This window comes from Dioscorea cayenensis, unplaced genomic scaffold, assembly GCF_009730915.1.
Source record: "Dioscorea cayenensis subsp. rotundata cultivar TDr96_F1 unplaced genomic scaffold, TDr96_F1_v2_PseudoChromosome.rev07_lg8_w22 25.fasta BLBR01000138.1, whole genome shotgun sequence".
Taxonomy (NCBI): domain Eukaryota; kingdom Viridiplantae; phylum Streptophyta; class Magnoliopsida; order Dioscoreales; family Dioscoreaceae; genus Dioscorea; species Dioscorea cayenensis.
The window spans coordinates 80,081-101,191 of NW_024086529.1; the positions used below are offsets into that span (position 1 = coordinate 80,081).

The following is a 21,111-nucleotide window of genomic DNA, read 5'->3' on the forward strand; positions in this document are numbered from 1 at the left end:
CAAAGTGAAAAAGAAAGCAAAAACCCGTACATCTTATTTATATATATATATATATATATTAATAGTAATGATATTCATAGCAAGAAAGTTTCCCGATTTCATCACCCAAACGACATGTATGCTCCACGCCATCTTATTTTCTCTCTCCTACTCACTCAATGCATTACATCACTGATCCTTGAAAACGAAACTATTGTCTTGATGAGAACCAAGCCCATATCTCTGAAATTCTTACTATCTTCTTCTTTTGCTTTCTTTTCCTCGAATTACTATAACCAAATGGCGAGCTTCCGGAGCATCGTCAAAGAGCAATAGGGTGAGCTCCAGTTCCGCGGCGACGACTACGATGAATGGATGTCCTTGGGTTCCTCCACGATGACTTTAGCAATGGATGGGTCCCTGATTGTGCTGCGTTGCCGGAGGTCAAGATCGAGCCAGTGGAGTCGGAGCTGGTGGTGGAGAAGGTTTTGCGCGCAACACCAGTGCTGACGAAAGGGAAACACTATAGAGGAGTAAGACAAAGACTATGGGGGAAATTCGCGGCGGAGATAAGGGGTTTGGCGAGGAATGATGCAAGGGTTTGGTTGGGGACCTTTGAGATGGTGAAGGAAGTGACGATGGCTTATGATCTAGCGATTTCGGATGCGAGGGCCGCGGGAGTTGCTCAACTTCACGCTAAGAATCAGAGCAGAGGATGTGGCCATGGCGTCATTGCCATCTATGGGAGGGAAGCGAGTCTCACCGAAATGATCTCCATCATACTCCTCTTCATCTTCTTCTTCTCTGTGGTCATCGTCAATAGAGGTTTATCTACCAAAGTGGAGGGAAAGATAGGGCCAGCAAGGAGATGAAGATGGGGTAGGGCTTTGAATGGGTGAATGTTTTCTTTTCTTTTTTTGCATTGAGTGAGTAGGAGAGAGAAAATAAAATCACGTGAAGCATCCACGTGATTCGGGCGATGAAATTGGGTAAGTTTATCGGGACGAATTGAATAGCATTATATATAATTTATTTAGTTAGTTATTTGAGTTGGGATGGGTTAGACTGCAATAAAATTCACATGACTTAAACTCAGCCAGAACTTCAATCGAGCCTATGTATTTGAGCCCAATCTGGCTCCTTGGCCTATTTTCCTAAGTCTAAATCCTATATTTTTTGGAATGGGTTTGGGTTAGCCTATGAGTCATCGAACCCATGGCCAGTCCTACTGACATCTCATAGCTCAAGAATGCGATCTCAACCAACAAAGACCTACATGTTGCACTAAATAACCACTTCGAGACTAGAAACAAAATATTCCACATATTAGATAACCTCAACCTCATGTAACAAAATAATAAGTACAAAGAAATTGGAGCTGTACATGGATTTCAATGAGGTTATAATCTGATTTTATTTTATAGGGGTGTTCATTTCTGAGAGGAAGTGCAGGGAAGTGGGGGAAGTGCATCTTATCTAAAGTGAGAAAATAATAGCAATTCTAGTATTTCTGATGTTCATTTGTATAAAACAAAAATACTTGAAGTGAGAGCAAGTTGGTTTTATAGAATGGTGTTGTATATGGGTTATATACATGGTGAACGGGCATACGCTGGAGTGGAGCGAACTGAGATGGGTTAGGGGTGAGGGGCCAAAACCCCCGTGGTACGGTATTGGGGTATTTTGGTAAATTATACCGGGTAGGGTTTATATATATATATATATATATTCATGTAATATGTAACCCTAATTAATTCTAATAAGAGAATCCATAGCTGCTCCACTCCCGATGACTTAGGCATACTCTACCGAACCTCGTCAAATCTCGGGCCATTGTGTGATTGCTTTTAGGTTTTCTCTTCAGATCATTGTTTGATTTCTCAACAATTGGTATCAGAGAGATTTGCTGAAGATGATGAATCCCGTTGGGAAGTTTGATGTGGGAAAATTCAATGGAATTGGGAACTTCTGCTTATGGTAATGGAGGGTCAACGATCTGTTGTCGCAGCAAGGGATGCAGGAAGCTTTGTGGGAGACTAAACCTCAAGGCATGGATGATGCCGATTGGGAGGAATTGCAGGTGAGAGCGGCGACAGTAATTAATCTGGCTTTTTTTGGCAGATGATGTGTTATATCACATCATGCATCTCTCATCTCCAGTAGAGGTTTGGAAGAAAGTGGAAGCCCGGTATATGTCAGGATCTCTGACGAATAAACTATATTTGAAGCAAAATCTATACGGGTTGAAGATGCAAGAGAGTGAAGATCTGATGGCACACATCAACTACTTCAATCAAACCATCAACAATTTGCTGAGAATCGAGGTTTGCATTGAAGATGAGGATAAGGCAATGATACTATTATGCTCTTTACCGCCTTCATACGAGCACCTGGTGACGACACTCACATGGGGAAAGAATACGGTGAAGGTAGATGAGATTACTACTACATTGTTAGTCCATAACCAGTGCAGACAGAGTAATTCTGAGGGTTTTGTAATGGAAGGTCTTTATGTGAAAGGAAATCAGGATCGTGGAAGAAGGCAAGGGAAGGAAAATTTCAAAAAAAAGGAATTCTAGGTCAAAATCTAGAGGCATAAAACTTGTATAGTGCTACAGATGTCAGCAGTTTGGGTATATTAGGAAGAATTATCCAATTAAGAAGAAGTAGTTTGAAGAGAAGATCGATGATTCATCAAAATCTGTAAACATAATTCAAAACAATGATTCAGATTATAGCGATGGCAATCTTCTTTCTGTTTCCTCATGTCAGCCATCGGACTCATTGGTTCTGGATAGAGGTTGTTCTTTCCATATGACTCCCAACAAGGACTGGTTCAGTTCATACACATCAAGAAGTTTCGATTTTGTCTGCATGGGCAATAACAAGGCATATGATGTTGCTGGAAAGGGACAGATAGGAATTCAGATGCATGATGGGTTTGTCGGTACTTTGTATGATGTAAGGCATGTTCTGGAATTGAAAAAAAAAATTGATTTCACTTGGTACTCTGTATGGGAACGGTTTAAGTTACAAAACCGAGGATGATTGCATTAGGATGAGCAAAGGTACATTGGTAGTAATGAAGGTAAAAATGATTGTTGGGAACATCTACAAGTTGTTTGGGAATATAGTTGTAGATGGAGCAACAGTTGCAGAATCAGATTATGACACAATTTTTCTATGGCACATGAGATTAGGTAATCTTAGTAAAACTGGGATGGTTAACTCTTCACAAATAAGGGCTGCTAAAGGGAGTTAGTTGTTGCAAATTAAACTTTCGCAAGTATTGTTTGCTGGGAAAATAGTCCAGAGTGAAGTTCAAGGTTGATAAACACAAAACACAGGAAATTCTGGATTATGTACATTTTGATAAATGGGGGCCGACCAAGGCCCTGTCATTAGGAGGATCTCAGTATTTCATGACCTTTATTGATGACTTCTCACGGAAGGTCAGGGTATATTTTCTGAAACAGAAATATGAAGTCTTCTCAAAGTTTAAGGCCTGGAAAGCAGAAGTTGAAAATCAGATTGGCAGAAAGGCTAAATATGTGAGATCAGATGATGGCACGGAGTACACAGATTCACAGTTTTTGAATTTTTTTTGAAGAACAGGGCATTCAGAGGCACTTCACAATTGGTAAAACACCTCAGCAAAACGGTGTTTCAGAAAGGATGAACAGGTCTATTATTGAAAGGGCAAGATTCTTGAGATTGAATGCAGGACTTCCGAAGAGTTTCTAGTCAGAAGCAGTCAACATGGCATGTTACCTCATCAACAAATCACCGAGGGCCTCTTTAGATTAGAAAACCGTAGAGGAAGTGTGGACAGGTTATGACATTGATTTTTCGGGATTAAAGATTTTTGGATGTCCGGCTTATGTGCATATTCCTGGTGATGAGAGATCCAAGCTTGATCCGTAGTCTAAAAGATGTATCTTGGGATGTGTCAAAGGGGTCAAGGGTTATAAGTTCTTGGATCCAATGGTGAAGAAGATGCTGATTAGTAGAGATGTAGTGTTTGATGAGAAGTCCATGTTGTAGGAAAGTGGTAGAAATCATATGTTGATTTCTGAGAAAAACAGAGACAATACAATGGAGGTGTAGGTGGAACTGCAACAACCTGAAAAGGCTAAAAGTTCAAGCTCAAGAGAAGAAATTTCAGTTTTAGATGGTGAAGTTGGAAGACCCAAATGCATAGTGAAGCCACCAACCAAGTATGGTTTTGAAAATCTAGTTGCTTTTGCACTTATAGTCAGTGATGCAGATCCTACTTCTTTCCAAGAGGCCATGAGTGATAAACATAATAATAAGTTGTTTGGTGTTATGGTTGAAGAGATAGAATCTATCCATAAAAATAAGTCCTGGAAGCTGGTTGAACTTGCTCAAGAGAAGTGGTCTATAGGGTGCATGTGGACGTACAAAGAAAACCATCAGTCTTAGAAAAAGAAAGGGAAAAGTTTAAGGCTCAACTTGTATTAAAAGGGTACTCACAGCAAAAGGGGATAGATTTTGATGAGATTTTCTCTCCTATGGTCCGACATACTTCTATCCGAGTGGTGTTGGGTTTGGTAGCCAGATAGGATTTACACTTAGAGCAGATGGATGTGAAGACAACCTTCCTTCATGGTGATTTGGAGGAACAAATCTACATGGAGCAACTACAAGATTTTGTGTAACCTGGGAAGGAGCATTTGGTTTGCAGTTTGAAAAGGTTGCTCTATGGTTTGAAGAAATCTACACGACAGTGTTACAAATGGTTCGATTCATACATGATTCATATTGGTTACATGCGGTGTGAGTATGACTGTTGTGTTTATGTTCGAAGCCTTGATGATGGTTCAATTATTTTTTTACTACTGTATGTGGATGATATCTTAATTGCTTTGAAAAGTATGCATGATGTGATTCAGTTGAAAGCTTTATTAAGTAAGGAGTTTGATATGAAAGATATGGGAACTGCAAAGAAGATTCTTGGTATGGAGATACATAGGGATAGAAGCTTAAGGAATCTGTGGTTATGTCAACGATATTTTGTTGAGAAGGTGTTAGACAGATTCGGTATGAGCAGAGCTAAATCAATTAGCACTCCATTGGCTGCCCACTTCAAACTCTCTCAAGATCAATACCCAAAATAAGAAAGTGAGGTTGAAGATATGTCTTCAGTTCCTTATGCTTGTGAAGTTGGTTGCCTAATATATGCTATGGTTCGTACAAGAGCAGATTTGGCACATGCTGTTAGCCAGGTTAGAAAGTTTATGTCAAAGCCTGGTAAACAACATTGGGAAGCAGTCAAATAGATTTTCAAGTATCTCAGAGGCACGGCAGATTATGGTCTTGTGTTTGGTAATGAAGAGGGAGATCCTTCAGTTGAGGGATATGTGGATTCAGACTATACAGGAGATTTGGATGACAGGAGGTCTACTACAGGATATATCTTTACTCTTGTAGGAGGGTCTATTTGTTGCAAATCTACTATTTAGTCTATAGTTGCATTTTCCACAATTGAGGCAGAATATATGGCAATTGCAGAGGCTACTAAAGAAGCTTTGTGGCTTACAGGGCTGATCAAAGAATTGGGTATTGAGCAAGGTGGGGTTAGGTTGCATTGTGACAGTAAAAATGCAATCTACTTGGCAAAGAATCAAGTCTATCATGCTATAACCAAACACATTGAGGTGAGATTTCAAAAAATCAGAGAATTGGTGACATCTAGTCAAATACTCTTGGAGAAGATTCACACCTCAGAGAATGTAGCTGATATATTCACAAAGGCAGTAACTACAATGAAGTTCAAGCATTGCTTGGACTTGAATAATGTCTCTAAGTGCTAAAGCATGGCACCTAACCTATCAAGATGAAGAGGTACTCCTCGGGTTTCTATCTCCATGGGGTATATTTGTCAAGGTGGAGATTGTTGTATATGTCTCATATACATGATGAACTGGCAGATGCTACCCACTTCACTTCAGTATAAAAGAGCACCATAATTGAAGAAAGCCATACCATTTCCTTTCACTTTCCTCCATGAAATGAAAGCCTTTTAGATCTCACAAGTTTTTTATTGTGAAATAAAAAAAATATGACCGCTACCCCTTCTCAGAAAAACTTAATTTTTATTGCCGAAATATTCTACTAAAAATAACCATCATAATATAAAACTACAGATAAATTATTAACTTATACTTATAATTTATTTAGGAGTTTGCCAAATTTGCAATAAAATTAGGTGCTTGGTATATTACATAAATGATATTCTTATTCTTCAAACCAAATTATTCAAGTTTTACAAGTCCACCGCATTAGTAACACGCCCACAATTCCAAATACAATGATGATCGTCACAACTATCACAATCTGATGATTCTCTAGGTGTGGAAGATGTAAAATAAGAACGACCTTCACTTACTAATAGAGAATCTCCACAAGCACATGTCCATTGTGTCCAACCTTGTAAAAATATAAAAAAAACATTAAATTAGTCACAAAGAAACAATTTTTAGCGTGCGCTATAATTGTTTTTTTTTAAAACAAAACACACTAATTAAGCAAGTATTTATGTACCTAATTATTTCTAAAATCTTTAAAAATATTTCATAGGCATGAACAATTGCGAAATTTTTTTCATATATACATGCAACTCCTTTTAATATTTCAGACAATGTTTCAAAACTCTGACAATATCAAAATTTTTTTATATTATTATTATTATTTTACAAAGATGACAAGAACCACTCTACAAGGAGTTATCAAGAGAAAGGCAAATGCGATAGTGCACTAATTATGGCGGCTTATTGACCCTTTAGAGATTTATAAATTCAGTTAAACATCAAATGGGGTGATTAGAATCTTACCATATTCACCCAAAAAAAAATTTCAGAAATCAAATTTCGTTAATAAATTTCTTTATCATGCAACTCTAAAGGGAAGGAAATTGATATACTCTCGTAAGGGACTCAATGACAAGCAATATTTCAACAGTGTTGTACAGTACTATAGACCCAGGGATTCGACCATAGACTTGCTTATTCACAAATTAAGTATTAGCTATTCCAGGATATTTTTATAGTATTTAACATAATTGTTAAATTATAAAATAAAAAAAATGATAAACTACATGCATTAATGTATTGTCTTCCTCATTTCGATCCCTATATTGTAAACTTCATCAATTAAAATACTCCTTAACTTAATATCAAACTCCAGCCATAAAATACCAATAAACTGAATCCAAGACTCCAGATAACTAAATAAAATAATTGCACTAAAACAGTGATTTAGATAACTAAATAAAATAATTGCACTAAAACAGTGATTTATTTAGGTTAATAACATTTTATAAAAAATTAATTAGATCGTATCTCTAACTTCAATTGATAAGATACCTGGTCAATGACCGTCTGAAGTAGAGTTAACGCAGCCCTGCGGATATCCACACAGCTGCAATCCACCTCCTCCAAGTTCTCAATGCTGTCCACCAGTTCCACTGCCTTGCCTTTGATCTTCTCCATGGCCATGCTCACAGCCCCATCGTCATCCTCCCCAGCGACATGTAGGACCCAAATGAACCCACAAACATTTTTTTACAAGATATCACACTCTGAAAACACATATATTAAGAGGGGGAAAACATTGAAGCTCAAACAGCATGACAGAAAAAACACATTCGCAATGCTTTCTATTCTCTGGAAAACAAAAGCAATAAAATAAACAATATAACTAGACTAGCTTTGATGTAAACAAACAATATAACAAGACTAGCTTTGATGAGTCACACGCAACGTGTCTATTTCTGGTTCTCTGAGGGGTTGTTTGGTTGCATGTAAGTAGATATAAGTGGTTGTAAAGTAAATTATTTAACATGTAAAAGTGTGTTTGGTTTCATGTATAAACAAATGCAACAACTTAACCTTTCCCTGTAATTTGACTTACAACCAATTTGACTATAAGTGGAAATACGGCAAAACTAAAGGGTTACAATCACCACCATGCTCTAGTTCTATGCCTTCTCTTCATCATCTCTCCGACCATCCTCGCCAATCTGCCAGTTTTCCTCCTCATCATCTCTCCGATCATTCTTGCCATCTACAGACTCATCACCGAGCCCGCTGGCATTTAGATCATGATCTACGTCGCTGTCCGCAGCCTGCAAATGCGGGAATTTGAAATGGTCACACGGACGGTGCTGCCACGATTCCACACCGCCGATGTGAGGGTAGATTCATGGAAGCGATTCTCTTTCCTACTTTTAATTTGTTTTATTTTAAAAATTAAAAATTTAATAAAATGAGAGATAAAATGTCTCTCTCTCTCTCTCTCTCTCTCTCACCCTCTCTCACCCTTTCTCTCTCTATCTCTCTCGTGGCTATGCCTTAGCTTTCTCCTGTACACCGCTTCTCTCTCTCTCTCTTCCACCCCCGCTTCCGGCCGCCACTTCCCTCTCTCTTGCGGCACGAGTCCCCGACAGTCGCTCCCCTCTCTAATGTGCCCCGATCCTGGAAACTGTTTCCTTCTATCGCGTGCCCTTGTCCTGGCCACCGCTGCCCTATTCTCTCTTGTGCCTCTGCTCCCGAGAGCCTCGACTCGCCTTGAAATCAAGTACAGAGGCAATGATGATGCTCTAAAAAATTCTCACGTGCTCTCGTCTCTCCACAACGACAGCGTATTAGCTTGGATGGCCTAGTAGGCAACCGCTACTCCTATTGTTGTAGAGGGAGGGGTAAAGGTTGGAGAAAATTTTCACTATTGAATTTGAGCCTCTTTTTTCATTATGTTGCTTGATATTTTATATATATTCAGCATGAATCATTTTGTTGCATCATGTATTTCTTCTTGTCGATGTGGCTAGTATGTGTATTTGGTTCGCTCTATATAGAATTACTCTTTTATATGTTCTTGTGGCCATGATGATTTGCACTATAAAAGAGTATGGAGATCGGGTGGCGTGGCAACTTTAGTTACAGCCCTTGATTTAGGTTTATCCATGTGAAAGAATAGAGGGCAATATCTGAGCCTTTGATAAAACATGAGTCATTCTCTGAATTTTTTCTAAAATTTTGATTTCTATAGTCTGTTTTTGATTCAATCCCTTTCTAATTTAGGGTTTTCGTGTCCAGGGTTTAGGGTTTATGATTCTGACATATGTTGTTGATGTTCTTGAATCTGGTGATGGGGATGATTTGGAGCTTTTTCAAGGTGAGAATTTGGACACTGATGATACTGAGCATTCAACCTCCTTTGGGGACACACTATCAGGTCAGGCAATGAGCTTTGTTCAAGCTCAAGTGATATGGAAGTGGATTCAGGAATGCGTGCCATGGAGCAGCAAACTCTTTCCAATGGATTCCAAAGGCTTTTCAGGTAATTTTTTCTTAGTCTTTCATTGCCTGTTTTGCATTACCTTGTAATCAATCCGTCTAAATGTTTAATTGCATTGGATGGTAGCAGTGCAAGATTAAAGTTTATCACTTGCAATATTGTTGACCTTGTTTTTCAAACATATGTTTATAGAACGTGTAAAATTAATGTTTGATAAGAAAACTATCAGACTTGTTTTTGCTTTGTATAATGTGGCTCGAATGATCAATATGTCAGAGCAAGTTAAGTGGAAAGAATACTTAAACTGGTTATGAATTAAATGGTATCTAAGCAAAGGATAGGATTCAAAATAAACTTTTTCATATGCACAAGATCATATTTTGCATGTTTGTATAATGGTTTTGGTTTGTCATAATGCTAATGATGTAGTCATGTTCTGAGTTTTACATTTTAGATTTTTTTTCTTTCTTTTCTAATGTTTATTTATTGAAATATGTTGCACTTTGATTTTCAATTATGCATTCTTGTTCATTTTTTGGCTCTTTTGCAGGCCATTGAGTTAATAAGTCTTCATTTTGGTGTTACTTTATGTGAGATTTTAAGTTACTTGATTCTATACTTGTTGAGAGAATTGGATGTGAGCGATTAAATTCTTGGAATGTTAGTGATTACTAAATGTAAATCCTTTTGGGCATAGTTTTCATTGCAAAAACTTCTTAATGTACTGGCATTGATCTCCAATTCTTCATATGCTATTGATTGTTCTTGTTTAGTATTTCTAGTTGATTGTTCACATTCAGGCAAATACTTGACCTCAATTATTGGTGCTGTGACCTGGTTCATTTGGAAGACTAGGTGTGATTACATTTTCAGAGGCAAAATTCATAACTGTAATTTAATTGATAAACTGTCTATGAATCAAGTTAAAGTGTTCAAAGTCATTCCAGACATTTTATATGCAGGGCTCTCCCCCATCATGGAGGATACCAATATTACAGTTGATGGAAGCACCATTCTTATTGCATTGAAAAGAGTTGAAGAGCTAAATCTGAATTGCAAACATATCTATATCAACAACTCAGATCTGTGGAGATTCCTTTATGGTTTAGAGGAAGTTAACAACTGGAGGGCTGCCAATTCTCTGGCAAATATCAAACACCAGATGAGAAGATTCAATGAACCACCCATTCACCTCATCCCTGCCCAATGGAACAAGATTGCAGCAACCATGGCTAGTAAAGGTGTAAATGCTTTTCAATTGTCACTCTTCCACAAAGGCATGGACCTTCCTAGATGGCTAATGAGACTTCTGGAGCGTTCCTTCTTTAATTTCTAGTGTCTAGTGTGTCTTTGTTGTGAGTGTTAGTCCTTTTTTTTCTTCTCAGTTGGTGTTTAGCTGCTTCTTTCTTTGTTTAGTTTGCTATTTGTTGTCTTCTGTTCCAGTTTTTGGCTCAATAAATACCAAAGTTCTAGCTCATTTTACCAAAAACAACTATACAAAAACATTGAAAAATATGAAGTCCTAGCACAAATAATGTTAAGGAAAACTGAGCACTAAAAGACCCAAACAAGAATCAACAGCAATAACATGACAACAACCAACTTATTACAAAATATTTCTCCTAGCACAAATTATGTTAAGGAAAACTGAGCTCAACTTTCTCCTCCTTGTAGCTCTGAAGCAAAAATTGTTTCCCTTCAATCCCTTCAATCACTGTAGATATTGGCTTGTTGCTTGATATATCCTGGAGCATCAGCAAGGCCTATACAAGAGACCAAAATTAGGACAATGATGCAGGTAGTTTTATTGACCTATTCTCCATCAGACGAATAAAAGAAGCTCAGTGTACTTAGTACAAAACACTTAAAAAAATTGCATGAGCAAAATGATTATAGCCAAGTTAATGTAGCAAAAGTGCAAAGAATGTTAAGGATAACAAGAAATACATAAAAGACCAAAATACATATTATCCCATGTTGGAGATAACCTAACAATATAGCTTGTTATCATATATATATATATATATATATATATATATATATATATATATATATGGTCTATAAACCATCCAAGAATAACAAATCCAAAACATGATCATACACGTGCTAAAACAACCATGTTTTATGTCAGATAGCTTAAGATGGACAACTCCTCCCATTATATCTATCAACACACTAGACACAAATTCCACACATCTTTCGATTTCTCAAAAAAGTGACATCAATTCAGCATCAAAACCACTAAAATTTCACCGCCAAAAGTTGGAACATTTATTATTAATAAATCTCACAAACATAGATCATAGATCAGATTTCCTTTTTTAATCTATTTTTATGGATGCAAGAAGTTGAGAATCAATAAGCTGATCATTTTAGTGAAGCGCTCAAGAAGCACCAAACCAACATAATTACATAAGCCACTTCCAAATCAAAAGTTAACATTTTTTTAGTAAATAAATTATTACATAAAAGCATACAACAACCAGATATGATACCTAATGTTACCAGAACGGGATGAAATTTCACTAAAGCTCTTGATTCAATATGGTAGTTTCAATCATAGTCAAAAACAGCTTCAAGTTTTCAATAAATTTCAACAACCATGCATCAGAATAAGCCCAATAAGAAAAAAATTCACATAATAACAATCTTAAAATAAACCAAATTAGACCAAAAGGTGCTTGGAAACACAGAGCAGCTATATAGAGCGAACTTGATTTCAAGGAGAGCTGAGACTCTCGGACAAGGGCGCCAAACACTCAGGGGAGTGGTGGTTGGGAGCAGAGGCACGAGATAGAATAGGGCAGCGCTGCCGGGACAAGGGCACACGACAAAGGAGAGCGGCTGCTGGGATCGGGGGCACAACAGAGAGGAAAGCGGCTACCGGGGACTCGTGCCACAAGAGAGAGGGAAGCGGTGTTCGAGAGCGGGGGGTGTAAGAAAGAGAGAAGCGGTGGACGGGAGAAAGCTAGGGCATAGCCACGAGAGAGACAGAGAGAAAGGCTGAGAGAGAGAAATTTTATCTCTCATTTTATTAAATTTTTTAATTTTTAAAATTAAAAAAAATTAAAGGAGGAGAGAGAACCGCTCTGCCACATCAGTCGTGTGGCTGGTTCGTGTGAGCAGTTCGCTCTATATAGCATTACTCATATAATATATATATATATATATATATAGTGTGTGTGTGTGTGTGTGTGTGTGTGTGTGTTTAACTTTCTAGTTCTCCAAACCAAACTGGCCTTGAAATGGCCTGACAAATGCGGGTAGAATTGACTCGTATCTTCCCGGATGTATAAACTCTTGATTGGTGACACAAGTGATTATAATTTTTTTTGAAAAATTATTTTACCAAAATTTATATAATCTAACAATAATGCATATAATCAACTATAGGATAGCCCAATGGTATAACACCAAAGTATAAAACGGGAAGTTATGGGTTCAAATCCCTCTCTTGGTAGTATTGTTTTTTGTACTGTTCACCTTGGATTTTTATATTATTTTTGTACTATACATACACTATACATCCGAGCTCCGGTACATTTTATATTAATAAAAAAGGGTGTTTATCACCTATTATTCAAAAAAAAAATAATGCATAGAAATCTCATATGAGTTCTTACCAACACTGAATAATATGAGTAATAGTTTGTTTATTTTTGTCTATATATATTTAAAAATTTATTATAAAACTATATTTTTGTCGTAAACAAAATTTTTAAATTTCATATTGTTATTAATATACATATAAATCACTATGTGATCTTCATTCTATTAGGAGGGTATCTATGAAAAAATAACTAACAAACTATTAATTTAATAAAAAATTTAAAATGAAATTAAATTTACCTGTTAGATATAATATATAATATATATTTAAAAATATCTTTAAACCCCCACATATCCATCAACACCCACCTCTTTTATCTTAAAAAATATGAATATTTACCTAGTTTACCCATGAATAGTTAGCAAATAAATTTTTTATCTCCAGATGATCTAGTCAAATATCGGTTGTGATAGATCTAACCTATATCGATTATGTGTTAAAATGAGACTGAATTTATAAAAAAAATGACAACCTTCCTTCTAAGACTAGTCTTTTAGAGTAATGTCTTGTGTGATAACACCCCATATAAGCACATATAAAACATCCCTATGAGGCAGTGGCGGAACCAGAAACAAATTAAAGGGGGTGCTTATATAAAAAATTATAAAAAATTTTTTTGAAGTTTTTTCAATTCAAAAAATATAATTAGATTAGTTGAACAACATATTTATGGTAGTTTGGCCGATCCAATTGTTACATAAAAAAACAATACATTTATAATTTTTTATACAAGACAAAATATAAAATTAAGGGGCCAAACAATAATTTTTTATAAATATATTTTAAAAAGGATCATTCTTCTATGGATGTCCATAGATAAAAAAAAATCTATAGATGTTCATTATAAACAATTGGATCTAGATCTAACAGTTAACATTGATGAACAGTAGTTACTACAGTAATTACAGTTTATCTATGTCGTCCGTTGGATCATGATCTAACGGCTGATAATTGGACATCCATAGATTTCTTATCTATGGATGTCCATAGAAAATGTATTATTTTTTTTAAATATATATATATATATATATTATATCCTAACTACTAAAAATCACGGATTTAACTGATAAATATTTGTAATATTCTATATATAAACTAATTTGTAATAAATGAAAGCTAAACATTATCTTTTTTTTTATATTATATAAACCAATTTATAAAACATCTAAATAATAAATATTAATTTTTGTTCCAAACACAAAATGAAAATAAAAAAATTCAATGAATTATTTATATACATATATATAGAGAAAGAAAGAGTGAATGAGAAGAGAGGGGTGCTTCCAATTTCCTACTCCTCCCTAAGTCCCTCTAATATACATATAAACATGTATATAATATTGCCCCTCCATCCGCAAAAAAATATAAAAAAATTTTTCTTTTTGATTTATTTGAGAGTTTTTTTTTTAATATATTTGACTATTTATATACATATATATGGAGAAAGAAAGAGTGAATGAGAAGAGAGGGGGTGCTTCCAATTTCCTACTCCTCCCTAAGTCCCTCTAATATACATATAAACATGTATATAATATTGCCCCCATCCGCAAAAAAATATAAAAAAATTTTTTTCTTTTGATTTATTTGAGAGTTTTTAATATATTTGACTATTTCCTCTTAATTAAAATTTATTTATATTTTAGAAGTTTCTAGAGTAAATTTGTGGACCCCACCCTATCTTACCCCCACCTCCATTAAATAAGGAAAAACAAAACGGTTGTTTTTATTTTTCCCATTCTTTAAATTTCGTGAAAACCCCTCTATCTTCTTTCTTAAAGCCATGAGCCTCCTATTCCATTTGTTTCTTCACTAACCGGAACTCCCTATTCCTTAGGCTCACCGTCAACCTCACCATTAGCCATGCCATCGCCTTGGGTGTGGGAGCTTCAAAAAGGTGATTCGGCTGTCAAAAACTTCATCTATCTTCCTTTGTGCCTCCCTTGCTTGCTGAGCCAATGAAAATCATAGACTTTTTCCCTTGCATGCCATGGAGCTAGGAGCGGTCTCAAGGGCTTGTTGTCAGCCTAATGTTTGCCAGCCAACCTTGTAAGCCTTTTATTTGAAATTGTTTTTTTCTTGTTCTTGCCAATTAGGTTGCCTAGCTTGTGGGCAAAAAGAGATGATGTTAGCATATTATATATTGTTTTTTTAGTTCTTCTTTGCTTTGCTAGTAAAGGATATTAGTTTGTATTGAATAGAACGTGTCTTATTTGTCTACTTGACTAATTGCTTAGTTTTGGTTATACCCACAAGGTGTTTGTTGAAATGTCATTTCCCTTGTAACATGATTTTTGGCTATGGTATGACTAAGTTGTCTTGTGATTAGATGTTTAGTGTTAGATAAAGTAGAAAGTGAGTCTTTAAATTTTGGCATGGGTTTTGATCCATGTTTTGGGTTGTGTTAAATTATTGTTTTGAGCTATTAGATTTTGATTATGCTTTTAGGGTTGTTCAAGAAGGATTGATCTTGTCTTCGAGTGGGAGTTAGATTTTTAGGATCTCCAGGTAAGTACACCACATATAAATATGTACATATATGTATATGCAAATTTTTGGATTTTCGATAAACATATACATAATTATTTAATTACTTTAGGTTTTATTGTAAAACCATTCATGATATTATATTTAAATAATATGGGTTTTAAGATAATGCAATTATCCATGTTTCAAATCTTATAGAGTTCTAATTATTTAACTGTTATTTAGTGAATCAAATATTTTAAATATTATGGATTTTCGGAATTTCTTGGCAGCCACTGCATTAGTATTATTATTATTATTACTATTATTATTTTTATAATATATTCCTGAATTGTTTTACTTGGATCTTCTAGAAGCAATTGTTATTTAATCATTGAATGTTTGCAAAAATCATGATTTATATGTTAATTATGTATTCAGTATGAATTACTTATATTTTAATTATTGTTGTCAAATGATTGATTAAATTTCTAAATATTGTTGTCAGACATTAGCATTATATTATTTTAAAATAATTGGAATTATTTTAAATAGAAAACGGGATCATAGAATTTCAGTGTTTCTGCGTTGACAATAATTTTGGACGTACTGGTATATTTTTGTATAGAAATTCGTAGTCCCCAATTAAAATGCAATAACCCTGTCACTGGAGGTTAAACACTGATCGTGTCGACACGTACTTTTGATATATAAACTATAGTTTCGTACCGTTCCGTCGGTGAAGAATAACGGCTTCTGATATTCCGGCTCGGGTCACCAAGGGTAAACCTATGAGTTCTGAAATCCGACTCGAGTCACCGAGTTTAAATAAATGAGTTATGATATTTTGTTTTGGCATTAGTTGTTTGGGGGACATATATGCTTGTTATTTTAGTAAACCAAATCTGTTATGATTTATTTCTGATTTCTGGATTTCACTTAGATATTTATTCCACCTTGTTACATTTTATATGTTATTAGAAATTATTGAATTTTTGTGATCCCGATATTTTTAGTGGTTACTTACTGGGCTCTCAAGCGCATAATCTTGTTGTTGATTTTTTTTTTCAGTTCAGGAGTGAATAGTGCAACAAACATCTAGTGAGCTAGCGAGAGATTGTGATCTTGATCCTTTATAAGTTTGAGTTGTTGTTCTGTCTGTGTGAGTATGTGTTTTATTTATAGAGCACCATCTTGTACTTGATAGTTGGAATTTTGAACCTTGTGAATTTCTGTTTTTGACTTTTGATTTTACAGCTCTGTTATATTGTATGTTCTGCTTTGGACCTGGTTTCGAGGCTTTGCATGCCTACTTGGTTTCGGCCTTATAGGTGTGCGGCCGTTTGTCAGCACACTGGGTCTGGCGAGCCGGGTTCGGGGTGTGACAAATTTAGGTCACGTCTTTTTGTATACATGCATTCATCGTCATATTTAAGTGACTTCTCTCTTGTCAATACCCACACACAATCCACAACATGAATAGAGTCATGGGCTGCATTCAAAGCATTTATTTCTGCTGTTCTTGCAGCAATAAGTCCAGCAATTGATATGTAATGAAAATCCATTCCATATTTCTTTTATTTATTTTATTATTTTTCAAAAAGTAATATGTGATTTATCTTATATTCATATGGAAAATAGAAGATTTTCAAAAAATGAAAATTAAGAATCAAAACTTAGTATAATTTCTTACCCAATGGATCGATATGAGTTGGTGATGGTGATGCACTGATGCTAGAAAAGTATTGTAATGCTGGTGTTGTTAATGGGCCACATTAGGTTGGCATACATGTGTTGGTATTTGGTGACGGATAAAGTAGTCCCAGTCAAGTTATAATTAGGGGTTGCGTTAGTTAGGTTTTAGATGAGTTGTTTTGTTACCCTTTCTTATCTCAGCTGGTTTTCTTATTCAATTTTTTTTTTAATTTAATTTATAGGCGGTTAAGAGGGAAAAAGAAAGGCCTCTGGAGTGAAACCTAATCAAGCAAGAAACTTGATGAAAACCAAGTGAATTGATAGTAAAATTACATATAATTAAGTGTTGTGTTAACTTATTATAATTTACTTATGAATTTATGAAATTTGTAATAAAATTTATGTGCTAGATATATTACATAAATGATATTCATATTCTTTAAACCAAAATTTTCGAGTTTTACAAATCCACTCTATTGTTGAGTGAAAGGGGAAGAAGAAAACAACCAAAATGTGTTTTTACCCTTATATAATATTATTGCAGTTAACAACACACTACCTTAATAACCTGAAAGCATAGTGCATATTATATATATATATAGAGCAAACAACACAACCACTTAAGCATGTAGCCCACAATTACATACACACAAACGTGCTCATATTGCCTCTTTCAATCACATCTCAACATGCATTACCAGCAACGACAACAATACTGCAATTACAAATTCAATGACAATCGTCCCAACAAAAGCACATTCTAATAATTCACTTTATGTTAAAGATGTAAAATAAATACTACCTTTATTTACTAAGGGGGAATCTCAACAAGCACATATCGATTGTTCCCAACCTTGTAAAAAAAAAATTAAAAAAAAAAACATTAAATTAGTCACCAAAAAAAAACAATTTTTTAGCCTGCATTATAATTTTTTTTAAAGCAAAACACACTAACGAAGCAATTGTGCATGTGCATAATTATATCTAAAATCTTTAAAATGTTTCATATGCATGAACAATTACAAAACTTCTTCATATATACATACGACTCCTTTAACATTTCACACTTTGTTAAAAATTCTTGCAATATCAAGATTTTGCATATTATGTTTATTTAACATGATTGCTATTTTATATGAGAAATCACATGCATTAAATAATCTTTAAACCATCAAGTTTCCACTATGGAATATTAATATTTTTTTAGTAAAATAGATAAATTATAAATGAATTAAAAAAGAAAGAACACATAAGATCCAAAATTAGAGTACCAATAATCTGAATCTAAGAACCAAGAGAACCAAATTATTGCACTCAAACAGTGATTTGTTTGGGTTAATAATATTTTTTTTAAAATTAATTAAATCATATCTCTAACTTCAATTGATAGATAGATACCTGGTCAGTGACCGTCTGAAGTAGAGTCAACGCAGCCCTGCGGAGATCCTCGCAGCTGCAATCCATCTCCTTCTCCAAACTCTCAATGCTATCCACCAAGTCCCCCGCCTTGCCAGCTTTGATCTTGTTCATGGCCATGCTCACAGCCAAATCCTCATCCTCCCCAGCGACAACAAGGAACTCGGCATCCCGAACCAACAACTCCATCTGATGTTCCAATAGGTCCACAAGAACTCGGGTGCTGTTGACCCTATGAAATATGAAGCAAGCTTCGTTCAAGATCTTTGCAGTGAGGTCTCTCTCAACCTCGCACGAGCTCTGTTGACCAGCCAAATGGGAGTCAACCAACGGCTGAAGAAGCCCTATCACACCGCCGGCTCCGTTGTTTGCGGCGGTGGCCACTGCCCGCACACGTGCCACCAGGATCAGCACAGAGAGCAGAGTGACTCCGAACTTGGCTATCCATAGGCCTATGTTCCATGCCTTACTCGAGGCTTTGATCCTCCCGAGCTGGTCTTCTAGACAATGTTTCCTCCGGCGAAGGCCATGTAACACCTCCGTCAGCTGCTCATGCTGGTGGCACGCTAACTTGAAATCTCCTATGGCGAACCTGCAGATAAAAGGGCCATATATCTCTCACGGTTCATCACAAGATCCAGCTTTCATGTAATTCTGGTCAATGAGGGCCGGGTAAGTATATATTTTAATATTAGCAATTATAGTTTAGAGTGCAGGGTTGGTACATAAATATATTTGTCAGTATGATTGGCTGGTGCATGGACGGTGATTAGCCGTGAAAATAAAAAGATCTACATACAGAGAGAAAAAATAGAAAACACACTGATCTTAATAGTCTAGTTTCCTTGCCATGACTTTTCCAACCAAAGTTTGCAAATCCGAACTCAAAGACATTTTTCCCAAAAAAGTGTCAAGAGTCTAAGCTTAGACTTCTCCACAATAGCATCCATCTGGAAGTCTTTGAGACTCATTCCACACCAAGTCATCAACTCCATCTCTGCCACGTATACCTCCCAACACCTGCATCCATTGTTTTTCTTCAAGCTTTGCATAGCTTAACTCACCACTCTACAAGTCCGAAATTTGTCCATTTTTCGCTAAAATCTAGATATTATTTTGACTAAATAAATTTATAGAAAAATAAATTAATTTTGAGCTAACCAAACCAAGTCAATTTTTTAAAATTATAAAATAAATCAAACTCAACATAAATCTACCAAATTTGATCAAACTCCGCTAAGTTTGTAAGATAACCATAAAGACAATATAAAAATGAAATTCTTTTAAAACAAGTAGAGTGACTTTTTCTCACATATCAAAACAACTAATGCTATCACTTAAGGCTAGTTAAAATTTAATAAAATTCAAGAATTAAAATGTCACAAAATAAATTATTTCCATAGTAAATTTTATTTTCCTATATACGTTTTAAAGCACCACAGCATCAAAATAATGGTCAAAATAATAGTAAAATTCATTAACATTATAATTGTATTATAAAATATTGTTATAAAAAATACTAGAATCTTTATACGTGACGAAAAATATGGCATGCTAACTAGAATCTTTATTATATTGTTATAATTTTGAGATATGCATGCATGCATGGTGGTATTAGAAAGGGTTTGGTTTGGTACCTCATGGTCTCCAAGCAGTCTTTCAGCTTCTCCAGTACTGTCTTGGCGCTGTCAGCACCATCTCTCAAGATGAGAAGAACCACAGCCCGGGATTGATGCAGTTTACATTTGAGAACACCCATTGCATGAAGTAAGTTCATGGTGCTCTTCAACTGAACTTGCAGCCACGCTGAGAGCTCGGGGTCCTCAAAGATCTTGCTTTCTAGCTGGATTACGCCGCGGATGGTTGCACGGTTGATGCCGTAAAGCTCGGCTGCAGTGTCAAAAATAACATCACAGTTAGTGAAATCATTCACGGTACTAGTGTTAACACTGTGGCCAGTGGAAAGCTTGGAACCCATGATCACTCCTCTCCCTCTTGAGCTCAAACCACTTCTCTGGTCTTGGTTAGGGATGGCAAGGCCTCAAACACCAGGGTTTATTTTTATAGTATGCCATTCAAGGTGGGGCCAGGGCCTATCACAACTGGATGTGAGCTGGCATGGGGCCTGATCCGAGGCATTTTGGGGTATTTTATAGAGAAAAGTTGCTGTTTTGTTGGTGACGTGGTTTAGGATAGTAGGTGACTAGGAGGGGGTGGACGAACGGTCAACGGCTGGGCATGCATGGGCGGTGGCCAATTTGTCCCACAGGTTCCACTTCCACCTAGAAGATGTGGATTTTAATTCCTCTGTTTATTTACTATAAATAAATTATATAATTTAAAAATTGCAAACAATATGCCTAAATTTTAATTAAATGTTGATAAAATTGTGAAGTACTTAATTTTGTTTAATTAGACCCTAACACCAAAACATGCTATAACAAACGCTTGAATAAAACCAAAGAGTCTTCTGTCTCGTCCGCACTTGTTCCACCGAGGCTTGTGCACGTCTCTGGGTCTCTAGTGGGTTCGCCTCGCTCCTCTTCCCAAAAAAAAAAAGAGTCTTCTGTCTATTTAATAGTATTGGCCCCATTAAGAAAAGTATCTTATCAGGACTTTTATTTTTCAAA

General features: G+C 35.7%; 1 protein-coding gene and 1 long non-coding RNA gene across 2 annotated transcripts; one reads left to right on the top strand and one right to left on the bottom strand.

The window, feature by feature from the left end:
* The first annotated feature begins 8,637 nt into the window (after positions 1-8,637).
* Positions 8,638-10,723, top strand: LOC120253623. The gene is made up of 3 exons (XM_039261927.1): positions 8,638-8,704; positions 9,096-9,339; positions 10,260-10,723. Exons 2-3 carry the CDS (start codon positions 9,108-9,110, stop codon positions 10,631-10,633), a joined length of 606 nt encoding a protein of 201 aa, XP_039117861.1. The 5' UTR covers positions 8,638-8,704; positions 9,096-9,107; the 3' UTR covers positions 10,634-10,723.
* Positions 10,724-10,834: 111 nt separating this feature from the next.
* On the bottom strand, positions 10,835-12,287 carry LOC120253624. The gene is made up of 2 exons (XR_005534344.1): positions 12,011-12,287; positions 10,835-11,060 (listed from the first exon to the last, which is right to left on the bottom strand). It is a non-coding gene; the product is annotated as an uncharacterized LOC120253624 (long non-coding RNA).
* Between the last annotated feature and the right edge of the window lie 8,824 nt (positions 12,288-21,111).